The sequence below is a fragment of the Callionymus lyra genome, chromosome 15, assembly GCF_982586985.1.
Source record: "Callionymus lyra chromosome 15, fCalLyr1.hap1.1, whole genome shotgun sequence".
Classification (NCBI taxonomy): domain Eukaryota; kingdom Metazoa; phylum Chordata; class Actinopteri; order Syngnathiformes; family Callionymidae; genus Callionymus; species Callionymus lyra.
This window is the reverse complement of record NC_141832.1, coordinates 25,000,182-25,021,402: the sequence shown is the minus strand read 5'-3', so window position 1 is coordinate 25,021,402 and position 21,221 is coordinate 25,000,182. Positions and strand designations below refer to the sequence as shown.

General features: G+C 40.1%; 5 protein-coding genes across 5 annotated transcripts; 3 read left to right on the top strand and 2 right to left on the bottom strand.

Moving 5' to 3' along the window:
- Nucleotides 1-1,379: 1,379 nt before the first annotated feature.
- gys1 (glycogen synthase 1 (muscle)) lies at nt 1,380-9,260 on the top strand. The gene is made up of 16 exons (XM_087809031.1): nt 1,380-1,488; nt 2,950-3,068; nt 3,470-3,651; nt 4,084-4,275; nt 4,558-4,743; nt 5,152-5,296; nt 5,953-6,070; nt 6,195-6,315; nt 6,381-6,487; nt 6,549-6,608; nt 6,683-6,875; nt 6,945-7,071; nt 7,140-7,235; nt 7,305-7,468; nt 7,550-7,630; nt 8,311-9,260. Exons 2-16 carry the CDS (start codon nt 2,951-2,953, stop codon nt 8,554-8,556), a joined length of 2,136 nt encoding a protein of 711 aa, XP_087665157.1. The 5' UTR covers nt 1,380-1,488; nt 2,950; the 3' UTR covers nt 8,557-9,260.
- aspdh (aspartate dehydrogenase domain containing) lies at nt 9,172-11,361 on the bottom strand. Its single transcript, XM_087809033.1, has 8 exons — nt 11,333-11,361; nt 10,849-10,897; nt 10,649-10,793; nt 10,498-10,582; nt 10,279-10,428; nt 9,992-10,215; nt 9,794-9,933; nt 9,172-9,362 (listed from the first exon to the last, which is right to left on the bottom strand). The coding sequence occupies exons 1-8, from the start codon at nt 11,336-11,338 to the stop codon at nt 9,325-9,327; spliced, it is 837 nt and encodes a 278-aa protein (XP_087665159.1). The 5' UTR covers nt 11,339-11,361; the 3' UTR covers nt 9,172-9,324.
- A 662-nt stretch (nt 11,362-12,023) lies between these two features.
- Nucleotides 12,024-13,254, top strand: tmem86b (transmembrane protein 86B). Its single transcript, XM_087809502.1, has 3 exons — nt 12,024-12,086; nt 12,152-12,395; nt 12,716-13,254. Exons 1-3 carry the CDS (start codon nt 12,036-12,038, stop codon nt 13,162-13,164), a joined length of 744 nt encoding a protein of 247 aa, XP_087665628.1. The 5' UTR covers nt 12,024-12,035; the 3' UTR covers nt 13,165-13,254.
- A 1,713-nt stretch (nt 13,255-14,967) lies between these two features.
- On the bottom strand, nt 14,968-16,946 carry hspbp1 (HSPA (heat shock 70kDa) binding protein, cytoplasmic cochaperone 1). The gene is made up of 8 exons (XM_087809231.1): nt 16,815-16,946; nt 16,521-16,645; nt 16,174-16,384; nt 15,875-16,099; nt 15,645-15,800; nt 15,441-15,537; nt 15,253-15,364; nt 14,968-15,161 (listed from the first exon to the last, which is right to left on the bottom strand). Exons 2-8 carry the CDS (start codon nt 16,638-16,640, stop codon nt 15,081-15,083), a joined length of 1,002 nt encoding a protein of 333 aa, XP_087665357.1. The 5' UTR covers nt 16,641-16,645; nt 16,815-16,946; the 3' UTR covers nt 14,968-15,080.
- Nucleotides 16,947-17,566: 620 nt separating this feature from the next.
- Nucleotides 17,567-20,639, top strand: tufm (Tu translation elongation factor, mitochondrial). The gene is made up of 10 exons (XM_087809906.1): nt 17,567-17,621; nt 18,076-18,122; nt 18,200-18,338; nt 18,518-18,684; nt 18,747-19,016; nt 19,291-19,423; nt 19,625-19,729; nt 19,808-19,959; nt 20,048-20,167; nt 20,245-20,639. The coding sequence occupies exons 1-10, from the start codon at nt 17,585-17,587 to the stop codon at nt 20,413-20,415; spliced, it is 1,341 nt and encodes a 446-aa protein (XP_087666032.1). The 5' UTR covers nt 17,567-17,584; the 3' UTR covers nt 20,416-20,639.
- The last annotated feature ends 582 nt before the right edge of the window (nt 20,640-21,221 follow it).

Below are 21,221 nucleotides of genomic sequence, written 5' to 3'. Positions count from 1 at the left end.
TGGCGCGTGACTTAGGAACACCCAGAAATGCCAACATACATCATATGGCAATACAAGTTTTGTGATTTTTATGAAGTTTGTTTGTTCTGAATGTTTGTTGTGTGTAGATTAAGTGAAAGTGCCAATGGATTTTGGCTGGAAATCCAGACAGCAATGGAAAAAAGCCTGGTCACCGTTGAAACACATGGTGATTTATATTTGGGTTTGGAAGCTTTATGTCACACATTCTTCTGTTTTTTTAAAATCTAGAGTACAAATAAATAGAGAAAAAAAATACACTGTTGATGCTAATTCCTTCACTTTGACTCTCTTGTGTGAGGATGGAGTGTTACTCACTCACCAGGGAGAATCTTCTTTAGGAGTCTTCCGCCAATAGAGTCTTCAAGTCTGAGAGACGCCCTGCTCTCCTCACGTTGTGTTCAGAGGAGGAGACAGTAGAGAGACTAGTACCAATAATAAACCAGGGCCATGAATAATGCAGAAGTGAACCTGCAGGCTGTAAAAAATGTTCCAGGCTGCAAAAATATTCTCCTGGAAACAAAAATCTGTCACTCATTGACTATGGTAAACATTGATTTTAGCACAATAATAAAGATTGCAGATGTTTTTATTCTTATACATGTTTATGTGTTAAAAGAATGTTTTAATCTGAATAGCTATGATTTTTTGACAAGCAACAACTAACTAAATATTATTGAAGTACTGAGGTCGGTAATACTACAGAACACGACACACGTCTGTGTGATCTAAGACGTTTGTCTGACAGAAACCAATTTAATTCAGACGTTTCACGTCGAAAGATGGTGATGTAAATAACATGATCACTTTTCAAATTAACTATTCTTCATCGATGGAATCTCGATGGAGGTCTTTGTTTTTTTATCGAGTTTAGATCGCAACGTACACAATAAATAATATTACTATAAAATTATTTATTTGTTTGTATTTATTATTATGCACACATTTTCTCTCCAGTCAATATCCTGCCAAAATCCTGCTGAATGTTCTTCTCCGAAAGCTCCAACTCTCTTCATCTCGCCATCTCCAATTATGACTTTTATTTATTTTTTACTTGTCTGTTCCAACTGTTATTTTGAGGATTTTGGTCGCTGTTTTTATTTTATATATATTTTATATTTATATGTATTTAAATAACGTTTTTTTCTTCGCGCTCAAAATGACTACTAAAGTAAACATTTTACGGCATTTTGTTGTTTAATAAGTCTGAAATTACAAAATATTTTTTTTAAAGGGAGATCATTTAACGTTCTTATATAAATTAGTATAGTATATAATGTATATTACCAAAAAAATAATCGTGTCATTCATTCAAGCCTCGCTTGGCTGCGTCTGGTCACGTGACCATGCAAACGCTGAGTCCGGTTAAAGCCCCGCCCACTCTCCGCTGCTGCGCTCGTGCAGAGGGACGGACTGTGACAGCTGCTAATGTGCGTCTGATCCTCGTCAACTTACTGTCCAACAAGGAGTGTGAGTAGAAATGTGGACTTCTGTGCTAACTATGTCGAAACGGTCACTCTTCGGCGGCTTCGCGCGGCGTCAAGTAAAAGTGTGTGTGTGTGTGTGTGTGTGTGTGTGTGTGCGTGTGCTCGCTGTCACGTCCCACAACTTGGAACATACGGGACATACAGATGAGCCTGAGATGGTGACAGTAGTGCTTCAGCTCGCAGATACGCTGAGAAATGAAAGGAAACATCTATTTCAGCGAGCTTTTGTTGACTTCCGTCGCTGCTAACCTGTGGGCCTTGATCGTCATGGCACTGGAGGTCCCTGGACAATGTCAAAGTGGTGTTGTTTACGTTTAAATGTAGATCCTGCTATATCTTGTCAAAATGATTAGTAAATACAGATCACGTTAACATTTAAAATGTATCGTGTTAGCTTGCTGTACTTGTTATGGAAACTGTCAGATTTTATAAGAACCCTTAAGTAAAATTGACACGTAATACTGACCAAGTTACCACAACTCTCAAGCAAGACATGAGCGTTTAAAACAACACCACAACAAAACATTCCTTTAGGATTGGATAATTAACAATAAAAAAAATCATTATATAATAATATTTATGAACAGACACATTTGATGAAGAAAGAGAAAAAAATACATTTCTCTCTCTTCTTTTACATGTACTTGCTTGCAGAAATCAATCATTAGAAATGATCTCTTGAGCAATAATCTTGGGCAATTTCCTGAACATTGCTATCTCCTTACACACGACACACAAAAAGGAACAGTTGAATACATTGAATTAAGTTAAGAACCGGCACAAGGTCACTTTCAAACAGCCGTATCGAGTTTATACCTAAATATATAAATAGTTAAATACTTTATTAACTATGTTTATTTATTACTATGCCTTTTTTTTCCTTGCCATTCCCTGCTTGTAAAAAGTTGTGCAAGCAGTAACTGTACACAAGGAACCCACATTGTATGAACATTGCGTGTTTGTTATCTTAAACGTTGTGTTCGAATTGTTGACAAATGAAAAATGTTGATAAATTATTGAATTTGGTACAAAAAAAAACATGAGGAGACAAATAACACAAACACAACTGCACTCACTATCTACACCTGACATCTAAAATAAGTGGAAAGCCTGCAGAGTCACCAGGTGGTTAAACATTATACATACAGCATGTGAATGTTCTGACTCGCTGTTTGACCCTCGATCAAGTTCCTTTATTATCTCAAATTTAATTCTAAGATTTAGAAGAGACGATCAATTTTCTCACAGTCCTATTACTATTATCGATTTTGGTTGTGCAAGTCATCAAAATAATATTTCTTGTAGTGGTGAAAGGCAAATGTTGTCATAAAGGCTATTGCACAAATACCGACAAAAGCAGGTGGAATCATTGTTAAACTCGAATTGCTGTGTTTTTAGCTTGTGGTTTATTCCTCAAACGTTGCTGATGTTTCTGTCTTCCCAGCATGCCGCTGGCTCGCAGCCTCTCTGTCACATCGCTCTCGGGACTCGAGGAGTGGGAAGAGGACTTTGATTTGGAGGATGCTGTTCTTTTTGAGATTGCTTGGGAAGTCGCAAATAAAGGTGAACCAATATTTCCTGACCCTAGTTTTAGTAGGTCTGTGTGTCTTTGTTAATATTCTAATCCATATCTTCTCCATTTTGATGATTTAATTATTCTGCATTTAAATACACTTTTCATTTGGGAGCGAACTATGTTCTGAGAATTTTAACCCGGATTTCATTTTATCACTGAGTCAATTTATCATTGACGAGCACATCAAGTGCATCTTTTTTAAATGTGTAAGAAAAGCTTGTTGTTGTCCCTAAGCAGATACATTAAAATGTTTATTTAAAAAAGATACTGTTGAAAGGACAGTGTAACTAATCCCCCCTTATTCTTCCGAGGCTCTTGTTTACTAGCAGAAGTGTCTATCTCTGTCTGTCTTGGTCTATCATGTGCTCACTTGTGAATGTGTGTGAAGTGGGAGGCATCTACACCGTCATCCAGACCAAAGCCCGCCTGACCGCCGAGGAATGGGGGGAGAACTATTTCCTGGTGGGTCCATATGTGGAGAGCAACGTGCGCACACAGGTGGAGCTGATCGAGCCAACAAACCCGGCACTGAAGAGGACTATTGACAAGATGAACTCCAGCGGGTGTAAGGTACCCAGACAGTGAACACACACAACCCCACCTCGTCTATGAAAGACCCTCTGTCTTAGGATCCTACCTACATAGATGTTAAGCAGCTCCTGAACAACTGTTGACCCAAAATTAAACTTCAGCTCAGCCTTCAGTTTGTGACAGCATGTGCAACCCTTGTGACATTTCCCTACAAAGGTTAGATGTAATATCAATGTCAGCCCCTCCCCACTCGTGCTGGAGCGCTCCTGAAAACAGAAATAGACTTGTGTGTGTCTTTGTGTCACTGATGTGGAATTATGGGTCAAGGCTGGATAGGTTTTTCAAATTTGGGAGTGTTACATTTGAATTTCTGTTTCTGGTTAAAGATGAGACTGGCCTCACTTTATTTATCATTTTAAGGATCGTAAGAGTTCTAAAGACGACAAATCTTAATTCATTGTGTCTCCTTAGGTCTATTTTGGTCGCTGGCTGATTGAAGGAAGTCCCTATGTGATCTTGATCGATGTGGCCTTCACTGCCTGGTCTCTGGACACTTGGAAGAGCGAGCTGTGGGACCTCTGTGACATCGGGGTGCCGTGGTTTGACCGTGAGGCTAATGACGCTGTCCTTTTCGGCTTCCTGACAGCCTGGCTCCTCGGAGAGGTGTGTGACTAACCTCCAAGTATCAATGAATCATTTCTTGTCCATCGATGTTTCCTGCATGTTTCTATTTGTTCAGGCTTTTCCTTGATTTTCTGCAGCTCCTGTTGTGTTATCAGTTTTATCTTGACCTTTAAAGTATATACTTTATTGAATATTGTTTTAATTGTTTAAGTGCTTTGTGACCCTGGTCTGGAAAAGCGGTATATAGATAAAAATGACTTACTTACTTAATTACATGTTGGTGTTTCCCTCCTAATGCCTCACATTTTTCTACAACCTCAGTATGCAGCGCAGTGCGAGGAGCCTCCACACATTGTGGCTCAATTCCACGAGTGGTTGGCGGGTCTCGGTCTGGTGTTGTGTCGACACAGACAGCTGCCTGTCGCAACCATCTTCACCACTCACGCCACGCTGCTGGGGCGATATCTGTGCGCTGGAAATGTGGACTTTTACAACAACCTTGCTGAGGTTTGAGCTGTCGTGAGAAGTGCCAGACATTTGAAATGCAACAGTTATATTGTGCAGAGTAGTGCTTAATATTAGGAGTTGTTTTGAGATCATTTTAATTGACAGGTTATCTTGGAATTTTGTATATATTAAAAAAAAAAGTTCTCGTTATTTAATTCAAAACTGTAAAAGAAAATCTAAAAAAAACCTCAGTAATTGAACAAATCTCTTTTACCTTGTTACTTACGTTAAAATGAAATAAGTAAAGCTAAGAGGTGAGAAATGCATGTTTTAAAAATTAGAATGAGATTTTCATTCTGCTAAAGTTCAAAATAAGTTCACAACTTTTTCAACAAGCTTAGTAAAACTTAAACCAAAGTTGTGGGAAAGAGATGTACACGCTGACCTTGACTCATATTTTTGCTTCAGTTCAACGTGGACAAGGAGGCAGGCGACAGGCAGATCTACCATCGCTACTGTTTGGAGCGAGCAGCGGCGCACTGCTCTCATGTCTTCACCACTGTGTCGCAGATCACAGCCATCGAGGCGGAACATCTGCTCAAGAGGAAACCAGGTGAGGAGCATTTAGAACAATTACCCAAACTGACCTTTATCTATATTTCTTACCATGATGGACTTCATAAGTTTGTGTCAGAAATCATTTTTGTTGGTTATTCTAATCTGTAAATGTAATGCATATGTCAAATAAAATTTGTTGAATTGAATTAAATATTAATGTTATTATGAAAATAGATTTGAGTCATTTCAGCAAACGTATATGTCTGGGAAAAAGTCCCATGTAGAACATAGTTGCATTAAATTCAGTATCAAATCTCTCTGATAGTATATGCTAGTTTTTCCAATTATTAAAATTAAATATATTTTTAAATAAAATAAAAAAAAGTCTGAATTATGCCAATACCACAATTTAACATACCACTATTTAGCCCTTGTGCTGCCTCAGGGTCAACCTTTCATGGCTTCCAGAAATACATGTGGAGTGGTGGAGGTCGTTCAACTTGACCCAGAGACAACACAGGGGATACCACAAACCCATGTGTTATCTCAGGGTCAGACCGGAAAAGGTTTAAAATGATGCGGCTATATAGAGACGACTCCAGATGCCTCTATTATGTGACTGCCTATTTCATCCATTCACTCTCTTCCTTCCAGTCCCTTATCACCTGGCTTCGTTCTTAACAGCTATTTGTCTCTCTTGTCTTCACACAGACATCGTCACTCCAAATGGCCTTAATGTGAAGAAGTTTTCAGCCGTCCATGAGTTTCAAAACCTCCACGCTCAGAGCAAAAATCGTATCCAAGAGTTTGTGAGGGGACACTTTTATGGGTCAGTGATGAGAACCTTGGATATCTGCTTTAGTCAAGATGTAAAGTCTTGTTCAAGTGCATAGTACATTCAAATATCCTTCTCTATAGACAAAGATCACAGGTATGATTATATCTTTCCTCAGACACCTTGATTTTAACCTGGACAAGTGTTTGTTCCTCTTCATTGCTGGACGTTATGAGTTTTCCAACAAGGGCGCTGATGTTTTCCTGGAGTCTCTTGCCAGACTCAACTACCTACTGAGGGTTGGTGTCGGTTTATTTCCCCCCCGATGCTGATGTCCACATGCTAGCTTGAGTTTGATCTGCAGGTCAACCACAGTGACGTAACCGTCATTGCCTTCTTCATCATGCCGGCTAGGACCAACAACTTTAATGTGGAGACATTGAAGGGTCAGGCGGTCAGGAAGCAGCTCTGGTGCGACTCCTCTCGTTTCAAAGTTTACATTTGGTTTAGTCTAATCATGTAAACTCAACAGGGACACTGCACAGACGGTGAAGGAGCGATTTGGAAAGAAACTCTATGAGTCGCTTCTAGTGTAAGTATTTTCACCACAATTTTAATTTTTAAAAAACGACTTCAACTGAAACATCCATTAAACTGCTTCCACAGTGGACAGCTGCCCGACGTGTCCAAGATGCTGGACAAGGAGGACTTCACCATCATGAAACGAGCCATCTTTGCCACCCAGAGACAATCTCAGCCTCCCATCTGCACCCACAACATGCTAGATGACAGCTCTGACCCCATCCTCAGCAGCGTCCGGCGCATGGGCCTTTTCAACAGCTCTTCTGACCGCGTCAAGGTCCGCCGTTTGTCTTTTATTAATGTCTCAACATTAGCCTGACCCCTCACTGAACTCTCTGCACCGCAGATAATTTTCCACCCAGAGTTCCTGTCGTCCACCTCTCCTCTGCTGCCCATGGACTACGAGGACTTTGTAAGAGGTTGCCACCTCGGCGTCTTCCCCTCTTACTATGAGCCCTGGGGCTACACACCAGGTGATGTTGTGTCATGAAGGCTAGAAAGAGTAAAAAGACATTCTAAAAGTAACTTCCTGTTTGGTTAGCCGAGTGCACTGTCATGGGGATTCCATCAATCTCAACAAACCTGTCGGGCTTCGGCTGCTTCATGGAAGAACACATTGCAGACCCATCAGCCTACGGTCAGTTTCATCTGCAAAAGCTTCCTATGTCTGTCCTCAGAATAACTACCATGAGTCTTTCTTTTGCAGGCATTTACATTCTGGACCGACGGTTCCGTAGCGTGGACGAGTCATGTAACCAACTCACCTCCTTCCTCTTCCAATTCTGTAAGCAGAGCCGACGCCAGAGAATCATCCAGAGGAACCGGACTGAGCGTCTCAGTGACCTTTTGGATTGGAAATACCTGGGCAGAGTAAGAACTTCTCTCTCAGGGTGACTCATCTTATCTTTATTTATATACTTTTTATTTACATTTATTCCTACTCCAAATCAGTACTATGTATCGGCCCGACACATGGCGCTGGCTAAAGCTTTTCCTGACACCTACATGTATGAACTCCATGAGCCCACATCGGTAAGTTCTTCTTTTCATTTAAACAGACTTTTCAATAACCTAAATTAGGCAAAATATATAGTGTTAAACGACTAGACTGTTACAAAATGTATACAAAATGGGGATGATGGTCCATAACATTTTTTTTTATATATGTTTTGCACTCTGTGGAAATAATGTTGAAATTTTAAAGTCTTATATCAAAAAATGCTTATATAGTTTCCAAAACTAAGACGAAGGCTGTTGAACCACTTTTATAAATAATAGGCTATATAAAATTAGTCGTCTATCTGCATTAGCTTAGTTGCTACATGCTACACTTAGAAGGTGTTTATCTATTTCAAATTAAACTCAAGGTGATTCATTGAACGTTTGAACTTTGATCTGGTATTCTTTCATTAAAACTGTAGGAGTTCAGTATTGTAAAGTCAACTTTAGTTTTTAGGAATAAACATTTCTAACTGTGGCCATTTTCATAATTGTGTTTCAAATTTTCAATATAAGGCCACAATGTAAAAATAAAAAGGTTGACTAATAGCTCAGGTGACAGTGATTGATAAAACCACAAGAGGGCGCTATTGACCTAATACGGCAGGAACACCCGTGGCACAGGAGAGTTTATGACAGGGTAGCAAATTGTAATATAATATATTATTAAAAAACAAGGCTGACGTATTTTCCAACTTGAACATCATCTGCAGACTTCAGGCTTCCGATACCCACGTCCAGCCTCCGTGCCGCCGTCCCCGTCCTTGTCCCGCCACTCTTCACCCCACCATAGTGAGAATGAGGACAACGACGAAGATGAGCGCTACGATGAAGACGAAGAGGCCGAAAAGGACCGGGTAAACATTCGCCAGCCCTACAGTCTACCGTACAAAAACAAGGTTTCCGCTGCGTCCAGTGTGAACGGCAGCAGCAACGGGGAAGTTGGTGACAAAAACTGAGACACACAAAATATTTAAACTAGTGACATTCTTGTGGTGGTTACTCTCCGTACTCCCACACTGCAAATGTGTGCAGTAAGAGCTATATCGGTTTGTTATGAGTTTTGAAACACTCTGTGTCTTTCAGATTTGTGTGCTCCTCATTTTTAAGAAATGTATGCTGGCTTCACAACTAAAGTTACACCAGCAGGTTGTTTTGCTTCATGCAGTCAGTGCAGGAACACGGATGGAAATATTTGGTAAATCAGTGGCTGTATTTCATATGGTACTAACACTGGATGCACTTGGTGTCATAATTGTATCGAGTAAAAGTTTTAAGCCGAACAAACACCCTCCTTCTTACCAGCTTGTCATCCTCATCCCGTTTGTCTTCAACTAACTTGTTTTTCGCAGTTTAAAAAAAGTATTTTTATGTTATTGCAGCACTTTCCCCCCAAAATGCCTTGCTGACTAGATATCTAGGAAAAGTAAAACAAAAAAAACTGTGGGTCATTGTCAGCTCACTGCTGACATCACATGCCCTTGAGAAGTGTGCTCACGTTCTACGACGAGGCTACTCCTTACACTAATAATAATGAACTAATAACTTGTGGAACAAATCATTGCACAAAGATGTTTTATGGATTTGGTGCAAAAATGAACTAAGACTTTATTCTTTGTTACAATCCAGGAGCAGATGATATAAAATAAAAGTAACAAAAAGACCTGCCTCTTATTTGCCTCTTTGTTTTTTTAATGAAGAAAAGTGTGTGAAATGTTTCAGCAGACTCAGCACAAATAAACTTTTCCACCATGTCCTTTGCAAACTGAAAGAAAAACAGAAAATGGCAAAAGGTAAGAAGCCAAACATTAAGAAAAATGTTGTAAAATAAGACGGTTATACTGAGCCAGACAGTGGATAACAAAGAATCATTATTCCCCTTTTCACAAGAACAAGAAGCTAGCCAACTTTTGACCCAGTGGTTAGACTGTCACCCTGGTAGATCAGGTTGGATTCCTCTTTAAGATGCCTTTTTACTGTGAGCCAACAAACTTTTTGAATCATGAAAGTTGTATTATCTGTTTGATGGTGTACTGTTTTTTTTGGTCTGCTCTAGTTCTTTAAATCTCTAAGGTTTAAGATGCTCTACTACCAAATGAGAACATTTATTTCTTACAAATATGTATTTATTTTATTTTATTTCTCCTTAAATAACATTATATACTGTCTTTCAAAGGCCACTTTTGTAGAACTCACCTTGTAAACTATTCCAAAAGGAATTGTATGTTGCGCTGCCGGTCACTGCTCCAAGTCGGGCTGGATTTCTCCTCACCGTATTCACAGAGAATCCATCAGGCCCAGTCACCTCCACTTCCACCACATGGTAGTCTCTTAACCTGAAGCAGAACTACAGGGCTCAAGCTCATGGTACGAGTCGGCTACACATTCACTCACGCCGTGTCGGACACGATTTCTCCTCGAACTCCTGAGAAGCCGAGAGACCCGGCTGCCACCGCCGCCACCGCCATGGTGTTGACGTTGTTGGGAGCGAGCGGACACAGCTGTGCAACTGAGCCGCTGTATAACACACGCCTGCCCTCGTCTTCTGTCCAGTCAGAGAGGACGTCTCCAGTCAGCCGGAAGCAGGAAGGATGCTTCGACATTCTGATGAACAAAGCCTGGGAATGCATGAGATTCATATTTAAACTGATCAAGTGATTCTGAAGCTAGGCTGGCATTACCTTCAGTCCTCCACTGTCATTCAGCTTCTGTATGTCCTGGCCACCCCATAATGCACCACTGGGCACATATAGAGTCTTTCCATTGTCATGAGCCGCTTGCCGAAGTTGGTGGTTCAGATCTGGGTCAGAAAGAGAAGAAGGGGAGCCCACCTAAGGGGAGAACAACCAAGGTAGAATGTCATAAACAACGTCAAACAATGAATATATTTAGTTTCTCACCATAAAGTGTGATTTGGACAGAAACAGAAGACCAAAATCTTTGACTATCTGAGGATGACACACCTCCACGATGACATCACAGAGCCTAACACACACATAGACAGAAAATTGAAGACTTTCATTTGGAGGAATTATTTAAAGTTGAACTTACTTGTCTGCAAAGCAGGCAAGGTCCTCTAGAACATGCTCATCTGGGACCAAACCTCTGAGCTTCTCAGGGTTTCTATTCCATACGAAAGCCAGCCTTAAACCAGCTGCAGCTCCATCGTTGAGGATCCTCTGCACCAAGAACTGACCTGCAGAACACAGGTGAGCCGGTGATCTCGGAACACACATAGAAAAGAGTCCTACCTAGGTGCCCGAATCCTACAACCCCTATCCTCAAGCCGGTTGAGATGTCCTGCAGAGACACAAACATCAAAAATAAAAACTTACTGTGGTGTTTAATCTTCTCCTAGTATCTAAACGTTTCATCTACATTAGCCTTTATTACATCGTTCACCTGATAATCCATGGCCTCTGTACGCCTGACACTCTCAGGACGTTGTTAAGCAGCGTCCAAAGTCTAGCCTGCAGAAGTCAATCATTGTAAACTGCTCCTCCCACAGGTTTAGGTCGATGCTACTTAAAACTGTGTGGAACAACTAGAGAATCGGAACAAGTAAAATCCACAGTCTTTGTCAGTCAAACATCATGCATACTCAAACATTCTTATAGTCCACTGTAGTTACTCAATCAAGATGACTAGAAGAGCGCATAGAAAGCATATACGTTTGCAGAGGAACTTATTTTCACATCGTTGTATTAATAAGCAAAATTAAATCCGTAAAACTACCTTCATGACTCAAGAATCGTGTTCGCATTCCCCTACCCAGGAATCGAACCTGCGGGTTCCGAGTAAGAATGCTGAAGTCTTCACCAACTGTGACAGAAGCTTGGTAGTTTTCCCAATGAGTCTGAATATTGAACCATTACACAACACTAATGCAACAATAACAACACATTCATCCAGGACTGTCACAGAAAGGTTGATTTGTGTCTACTTGTGAGATTTGAGAAGCCATACAAGCTTTAAAACTTTCCTAAAAAAAAACATTACCATATTATTGATAAATATTCTCCTTTTGTTTTGCTTAGAGGCAGGCACGTAACCTCCTTTGGCATTTTAATTAAAAGATATCCGCCCGACTTTCTTTTTAATCACTCATAATGACAATAAATGCACAGTGAAATGTCTGTAGTTTAAGAATCTCTTGAATTGTCTTGAAGGTTGAAGTAAAAGTTGAAACGACAACCACCATAAGAAGGTTGTTTCTCCATGTCATGTCCTCAACTTTGAACTTCTTGTTCATGTCACTAATATATTGCTGCAGAATAGGTCAAAGGCCAGGATTTCTTTGTCAGGAACATGGATTATCAGAGAGCAATCTGAAAGCCAGGATCAGTCTAAAGTTCAGTCAAACACCACCAGAACAGAAGAAGCTGTGAGTGTGTAGAAGTGTTGGCCGTAGTCACAGAAACCAGAATTGGGTCAGAAGATGGACATCCTGGAGACAGATGCCTTTGACCGGCGCCAGAGGAGAAATGTGGTAGGAATCTTTGAGTCTGTGGCGACACTCTTTCTCTGGATATTAACTAGTCTCTTTTCCTTCAGTCATGCGCTCTCCTCTTCTCCCTACTGCCTTTCTTCATGGCCTCCACTCTGTACTTCTACATTTGGACTCCCGACTCTCCGGCGTCCCTCACCACGGCCGGGATCAAATCGGCACCGACGCTCCTGCTAGCCGCCACTGTGCTGTACTGGAACGGAGGCCGGAGTGTTCTGCAAGTGGGAGGAGGACTGATCCTCTCCGCTGTGGGTGACATCTGCCTGGTGTGGTCGGAGCTCTTCCTGCACGGTAACATCAGACTTTCACCTCATATTAAATATAAATATGTTAAATTAAATCTTACTTTTGAAAATGTTAACTTTAAATATATCTCCTATTTTCGTGCACATGTCCCTATTTTTTACAAACATTAAGTTTTATCCTATTGCTGTGCTTTTTTAATTTCATTGGTATTATTTTTTTTTCCAATCTCTGTGATTATTCATAATTAAGTATATTTTTCACATAATTAGCAAACATTTCCTACATATGAGGATGGAAAATGCAGAACTATGAATTCTAAATCCAATAATGATAAATGAATGCATGCTTATGTTTTTTTTTTCCAGGAATGGGAGCGTTTGCCATCGCACACCTGCTCTACTCCATCACCTTCCTCTCCTCTCGTTACACAAACTACTCCTCGTCCTCCTGGAACCGCCTACTGTACCTCATCCTCTTTTTGTTTGGAGTTTCCTTCTACGTCTACTTGTATCCATTCCTGCAAAAGGTCCCTCATGCCAACCTCCTGACCCCTGGTGTGGCCGTCTACATCCTCCTCATCACACTCATGGGGTGTTTGGCGATCAGAAGTGGACAGTTTATAACGCTCCTCGGAAGTCTGATATTCATGGTGTCAGACATATTGCTGGCTATTCAGCTTTTTAAGGCGATGGAAGTGGAAAATGGAAACATTGTGGTCATGGTAACCTACTACCTGGCTCAACTGCTGATCAGTGTGGGAGACATGCGAGCACTGGAGAACAAGGATGAGTTTTCAAAATGGAAAAGTTCTTAAAAGTTTAATTATTTAATATTTAAAATCAACCTGAATTGGATAATATTTAAGTGTGATAACTGCATTAGAAATAAAAAAAATGTTTGAATATTTGCATTTGTTTTATTTTTAAATACTATAAAAAACACCTGCTTGTGTCGTTCTAGAAATGTCACGGGCTAACAAAAATGTCTAAAAAATGAGTCACAGTGGGTAAAGGATTTTACTTATGTATACGTATGTGAGATGTCAGTATTCTATTTTTTTTTATTCACAATATAAAGGGGAAAAAACATTTTCCACTTCATCATTTTGGGGTATTCTGCATAGATTGATGAGGAAAAAACAACAAGAACTGTAACCCCTTTTAAAATGAGTCTTTAAAAGTGTGAAAACATTCTGCATTGACTGTAAATTAACTTTGTGAAAAAGGTTTCTATAGTTCCTATAAGTAGGTTAAGACTTTGGCCGACATTCATTAGACAGCACTACTTGGCATTATGAACGTCATTAAATAGGCCTGATGTTTGACATGTGTACTCATTTGACACTTTGATTAAAGAGGATTAATCTATAAATCCGACTACCGTCCAATAATGGTTCCCTTATACTCGTTCTGGTTCTCTCATCAGTTCTCTGGGCCCTGATGTACCAAGTGGTTTTTTGATCATAAATGCGCCCATTCAATGGTATGACACAAGGCGAACCGGGTGCACCATGAACACACAGCAGTTCACTTATTAAACGTATTAATATGTTTTCATTCACCAAATGAATGATCTGTATTTATTAAGAAAACATCGATCATTTTACAATGAATATTTTAATCCGTTATTTTACACTATTCAGAAAAAAAGGAATTATGAGCTTGTTTTTATAATATAACAAAGAAAATTATTCGTGTCTGAGGCTTCAAGTCAACAAAAGTCATGAAGATTTTTGTGAAACAACGTTTGATCAAAGTTGAGAAGCAGAATGAACGCATCTGAAGCCGTGTGATCACGTGATCGGAGCGCTCTCTTTGAAAAACACACCTATATAAATACACCGTCACATGATTTGTTCATTTGTCATTTGTACACAAAACGTTTTTATTTTATAAATGTAATAAGAACTCGCGTGTGTTGCAGCTGCGTCACACATTTCTATGAATCTCAGAGGATCAGATCATCTTCATCTTCATCATCAATACTCAGCACTTTAACTTATTCACACTTTCATTCTTGTTAAACTCATTTTGAGACGTTTCAAATAAGCCCCTCATCGTCTGTAAATAAAGTATTAGTTAATTACTGTGTATATAAAATATAAACATTTACACCGGAGCTCGTATGCACTATTTAAATGTAAGTATGTGATCCATGTCAGAAATGTTTAAATCAACGAATATAAATGGTCAAACCAGTTTACAGTCATGTTTTCATTTGTTTTCTTCTGATCGCAGAGAGAAAAATCACGGACTCTACTTAATTTAAATATTATTTAAATATGTAAATGAGAGCGAGGAACGGGAAGAACAAGTCTGCCATTAATCCTAGGTTGACTGGGATGTATGAAGGAAAAGTGCCTAAATTCTTGTCGTGCACAGATTCATACATCTGAATACTTTTGTCTGGATTTCAGCCTAAGGACATATTTAGTAGAGGATCTAAGAACTTTTTAGTACATGAGGCCCCAGGACTCTCTTCTACATAAGGTAAGGTAATGCTTGATTACGTTACTTTGCCTTTTTTAACTGAAATAACTTTAAATAATGTCTAATACTAATTCTAATATCAAAAACAACACAATCAGATTCAATAACCATCCGTGAAAACACCAAAGTGAATGTTGAATTGTTTTATAGTACATGTATTTACAGAGATAAAATCCAGCTATTGGATCATAGTTACACAAAAAAATGTAACAGACAAAAGTGGTGTATCCAGTAAATGACACTACCGATCCATTCCATTATCATCTGACGTCTGTCCACCAAAACACTCAGTCATCAGCTGCTCACAGAAGTCCAGTTCCTCCTGTTCCAAGATAGAAAATCATATAAATAAGTTACATCATCTCTGTTTTTGAAGGTTCAAGTGGCCATAACATGTCTATATTACAATGTACCTGACACTCTTCCTTTCCTTTGAGCTCCATTGCCCGTTGTCTGAGCAAGTCCTCCAGGCCCAGGGAGGGGTCTCTGCAGTCAGCAAGTCCTCGCGGACATCCCTGCACCAGACTGTCGTGGATTCAGGAGAGAGAGATTCATTGACATGAACCTTTTTGGTGTCAGAGACTAGAGGAAGTGGCTTTACCATCGAAGTGCCCCAAGCACGTGCTCGTGGAAAGCGGAGTGAGGAGTCCGCAGCACTGAGACCAACTGCTGCACCATTCCCATGGAGACGACCACATCTGGACAAAAAATTTGAAGGCTTTAAATTCCGAAATCGCAAAAGTCTTTTGTTTAGTCTGGCAGCGAGGTCATAATTGTGGTTAATTGAAGTCCTTCACGACTCTACCTTCCTGTTCCGGGTGCGACGTGAGCAGGTTCAGCAGGAGGAAAGCAGACTTGGTCCTGAGCTTCTCGTTTTCAGACTGCATTCCCCTCATCAGCACAGAGAAGCCGTCGTTGGACAGGAACACCTGCAGTCCTGCTTCCATCTCTCGGACAAGACCTGAAGAGACACAGCAGTAGAAGTCTGCATTAGTTGCACGGATGTGTGGAAGTCAAACTTGTGTATTTGCTCACATGAGATGGCGTACAAGGCTTTCACTCTGACAGTTGGGTTGGAGTCCGAGTCTGTGATCTGGAGCAGATTTGGCAGCACACCGAGGTTCAACAAATGTTCCTGGACTTGAGGCAAATTCTGAGCGCAGGACGCTATAAGTTCAGCAGCACGCCACCGCAAGCCACTTTGGTCGTGACACAAATATTTGGAGACACATAGGTCTAGTCCACCAAGAGTCTTTAGGTCTGTATTTAAAAAAATACAACAACAGGTAAAACAGTAATAACCTTAAAATCTATATTCAGATGATATTACAAACCTCTGGCATTGTCAAGGTTCTCACATAACTCTGATAGAACCTCGAAGGCAGCTTCTCGCTCATCCTCACCATCCTCCTCTCTCTCCTCTACTCCTCCTCTCTCATCGCTGCCATCTCTAGCCAGGACAGCCAAACACCTCTTCATCTGTTGCACCTCATCCATTTGACCTTGACATACATCTGCCAAAGCGTGTCGCAGAAACTCTTTCCTCTGTTGACAAAAGAACAGAAGAATGTTCTAAAATAACACGTTGACTGGACTCCTAAAGACAAGGCTTCCGACGTACATCACAAGGTTATACAATTTTACTCACACAGAATAATAAACAATAATAACTGGTTCTAACCTCTTCAGACATGGGCTCGAGAGAAGAAGGTCCTTCAGCACCAGAACCAGCTTCCACTGCCAACTGCAGGACCCCCTGGAGGTTTTGAGGATATCTTCTGCCGTGTTCTTCTTCTGCCATTGTACCTGTTTAAGAAAACAACAACAACAAACATCATCATGAAGTGTGTAAGAGTTGAACATGCAGAAGTCTGCTGCCGGATGTTGACAAGTTGGGAGTCTAGATGAGTAGCCGGAATAAAAACATTGTTTTTAAAACGCTATTTTCATTTGTATAAAATTCTTAATCGCTCACCGTCCCAAAGTTCTCTCGCAGTGTACACGCTTGTTAGTGACAGACAAATCTGGTAACTCCTGTTATGAAGGATCACTGAGTCAGCCTAGAAAACGCTAGAATATTCGAGCTACCTTCCGAGTGCTACACGCATGCCGCAATGCTTTACCGTAAAGGCACATCTTCTAGGGCAGTATGTTATGTGTCACAGTTTGTCACATGTGTTTTTGAGTGTAATTTCAAAATTTAAATCAATAGAACACTACAAAAGCAAATTTTCCTGCAAAACTGAAAAGAAACTTAACTGCTATTTTAAAACATTTTAAAAGTTCAATATGTATTCTTACAGTTACGGTAAATGTCAAAGGTTGACTACCAAAGAGTACCGATGGATCCAAGATGATTAAGTTGCACTACAAATGGATGCAATATTAAATTAAACTGTAAGTAAGTAATGGTTATTTGCATAATCATAGTTGCACACACATCTGTATATTAGCGACAAACACTTAATTTATTCAACAAAGACATCTAAATGGGATCATAATAGAATATAAAAATTGTGTTCCGATACTATCATTTTTTTTTAACTAAATGAAAAATACAACATAAAATGTTTCCTTAAATGCAAGCTATCAACACATGATCAATACATCTTTCGTTATCATAAACACAGACTTATATTTAACCCGTTTCACAATTTCTTCTTCTAAGACGTAGCTCACCGTACATATAACACCCTTAACTATCTTGCTGTTCAAGTTGTCTTTGTTTTTGTCCCAAATTCCAAGATGGCCGCGCTTTTGGGTCTGCGTGCTTGTTCCTCCGGTAAAACCTTTAATCTTAACAAAATTGACTTTAAAAAAGACATTTATTGGAACCTGAATATTTATCATAGCATATTGTGTGATATCAGTTAAGCAACATATTTGTATCTTATTCTGTGAAAAACGAGTGATGGACACGGAGCATGTTTCATTGCAAGGTCACATTACTGTGGCACGTTAGCTAACGTTGTTAAACAGTAGATACATGGCAACCGAATGATATTCAATTATTTCAGTGCACGTATTAACATGTATAACATGTATTAAATAATAGATCTAGAATTCCCATGTGAGTGTAGCAAAGAGTACAACATTGGCTTCTTGAATTAAATGGTCAATTATTATAATGTTTGTTTTTACAAGTCAACCGTTTGCCCTGTAAGTCTAAAATGTAAATGTTTAATTTAAGTAGTGAACAGAATTTTGTGATTGAATACTCTGATTTCTGTTTGCAGCCCTTCATCTCTCATCGCCAGGCCTGCTACATTCCTCATTTAAACTGGTGCGCTTGTGTACATTTGGCAGGACATGTCTTTTTGACAAGAGTTTCTCTAACGATTAAATCCAACTGCCATTTAGGGGGCTATACCACTATGTCGGAGGACCTTCGCTGCAGAGGCTAAAAAGACGTACACTAGAGACAAGCCTCATGTAAATGTCGGAACAATTGGCCACGTTGATCATGGAAAGACGACACTTACAGCCGCTATCACAAAGGGTAAAAACCTAATGCATTTAATTCTCAAGATGCAGACCAACTCTTCCTCCTGTTCTCTCTCTTTTTTCTTTTCTTCCTGCAACCTTCTAGTTATTCCTGTTGCTATTTCTACTAGACATTATAATGCAAACAATTGCTTTTTTATATTAAAAAAAATGTTTTTCTGTTTGGGTTCTCAGTTCTAGCTGATGCTGGTGGTGCAAGCTTTAAAAAATACGAGGAAATTGACAATGCACCGGAGGAGAAGGCCAGAGGAATTACAATCAACGCAGCTCATGTGGAGTACTCCACTGCAAACAGGCATTATGCTCACACAGACTGCCCAGGTCATGCCGACTACGTCAAGGTGATTATACAAATTGTTGCTTGACTTTCACGTGACTTCTAACCCTGCACCTTTCCTTTCAGAACATGATCACTGGAACAGCCCAAATGGACGGATGCATTCTCGTGGTGGCTGCCACTGACGGCCAGATGCCTCAAACTCGGGAGCACCTTCTGCTGGCCAAGCAGATCGGTGTGGAGCATGTGGTGATTTTTATCAACAAGGCAGATGCGGTGGATGACATGGAGATGGTGGAGCTGGTGGAGATTGAGATCCGTGAGCTTCTTACAGAGTACGGCTACGACGGCGATAACGCACCTGTAGTCGTTGGATCTGCTCTGTGTGCCCTGGAGGTGAGCAGAATTCAGTTGATACTATAGGAGGCATAATATTCTCAAACATGTATCCAATTAAGTAATTTATTTCGACATTAGATTAATCCTATTTAGGGATTTTATATTGAATTAAAACATTTGTGTTTATTAGTGGATATACTTCGCTGACATTCATGCAATTCTTGTTTTTCTCTGCTTTTTCCTATCAATGCATTAACAACCCTTAAATAAAGTCATCAAAGTATCGGCAGGCAAAGGGACTAGAGTGTTAAAACGTATTGTCTTTTATCAGGGGCGCAATCCAGACCTTGGTGTTAATGCAGTTCTGAAGCTTCTGGATGTTGTCGACAGTTATGTTCCTCTGCCAAAAAGGCAATTGGAGAAACCTTTCCTTCTTCCAATTGAGGGAGTGTGCTCAATCCCAGGTAATGACATTGGCTTCTTTATTATCTCTGGAGGTCATGCAATCTTTGTGTTGTTCTGTCTCCCTGATCGCAAAATAACTGCAAAGCATGAGTCTCCGTCTGGCTGTGGGAAGGATTAGAAGTTTCATTGTTGTATGGCTTCTTGTTGCTTCTGCTACACCAGGTGATAAATGAATTCAACAGCTTCTTTTTTTTCTGCAGGCAGGGGTACAGTGGTGACTGGCACCTTGGAGAGGGGCTTGGTCAAGAAGGGAGATGAGTGTGAGTTTGTTGGACACAATCGCAGCTTTAAGTCAGTTGTGACAGGTGAGTGGAGTTAATCTTTACTGTTATGTAAAGATGGTTGAAGAAGTCTTACTAGTGGTGGCTTCTGTTGTGTCTCAGGTATTGAGATGTTCCATAAGTCTCTGGACCGGGCAGAGGCAGGAGACAACCTCGGCGCCCTGGTCCGAGGATTAAAGAGAGAGGACCTCAGGCGAGGGATGGTGATGTGCAAACCAGGATCCATTCTGCCACACCAGAAAGTCAAGGCACAGGTCTCGAACACTTTGTCCTGCTTCTTTACATTTATATTGCAAAAAGTACAAACCAAACCTGCAACTGTTTTTTTATTTTGGGGCTCAGGTTTACATTTTGAGCCACGAAGAAGGAGGCAGACACAAACCTTTCATGACCAACTTCATGCCGGTCATGTTTTCACTGACCTGGGATATGGCCTGTAGAGTCACCCTGCCTGTTGAGAAGGTCTGTCTTCACAGTTCCTAATTTATATGGAGAGATTCTGTTTATGTAAAAAAAAAAAAAAAAATCTTTTTGTTCAGGAAATGGTCATGCCAGGAGAGGACTCCTCCTTGATGCTCACGCTCCGTCAGCCGATGGTGTTAGAAAAAGGCCAGAGGTTTACTCTGAGAGATGGAAACAAAACAATTGGCACCGGCCTGGTCACCGATATATTAACAATGACAGACCAGGATAGTTGCAACTGGGGCTGAGAGGATCCCACAACATCTGCGTCTCGGGAAAGAAGAGGATCCGTCAATGTATGTCTGCTCAAGTCCTTAACACGCATAGTTAATGGTATAAAATAAACACGAGGAAATATGGCTTTGTTGAAAGATGCCATCAAACCAAAAAAAACTATGAGGAATATTGTCAAACATGTTGAATTACCAGAGCATTTTGTCATTTGCGTAATAAAATCTATTTAAAAAAACGACTATTATACTTGTGTTTTTTAGATATTTTAGTAATATAGTGAAAATGTATTTATTTATTTAAATTGAACTGCTGTAAAGCTATCGTATGTTCAGATGAGTCAAGTTGCATTTAAATCTTGAGTGCCATTTAAGGGGAGGGCATCAGTACAACACTCTGTCTGCCTTTATACCTTATTGTTTTAAAGGATTTTTAGATTGATAGATGGCTAAACTTTATTGATCTCTCTCTCTGGAGGTCTCCTGGAATTTTTTTTCTCCACCCAGCACACAGCAACAAGGACGATGGATGATAAAAAGAAAGTACAAGATGACACAATCTTAGTCTAAAGATAAAGAACATAGATAAAAGATTAACAATGTCATCATCTTTTCGCTCCACTCCTGCCCCTAAACTCAGAATTAAACAATCTAATACTCCGCGGAATGAATGAGTCCCTGAGTCTATTAGTCTTGCATCTGGGAAGGAGCATTCGTGCTCCATCTGCTTTTTGCTCACTGATGAGTGTTCAGAAGATGACTGTCATCATCCATGATGGACAGTCCTTTGTCCAGTGATCTCCTCTCAGCAACTGTAACCAGTG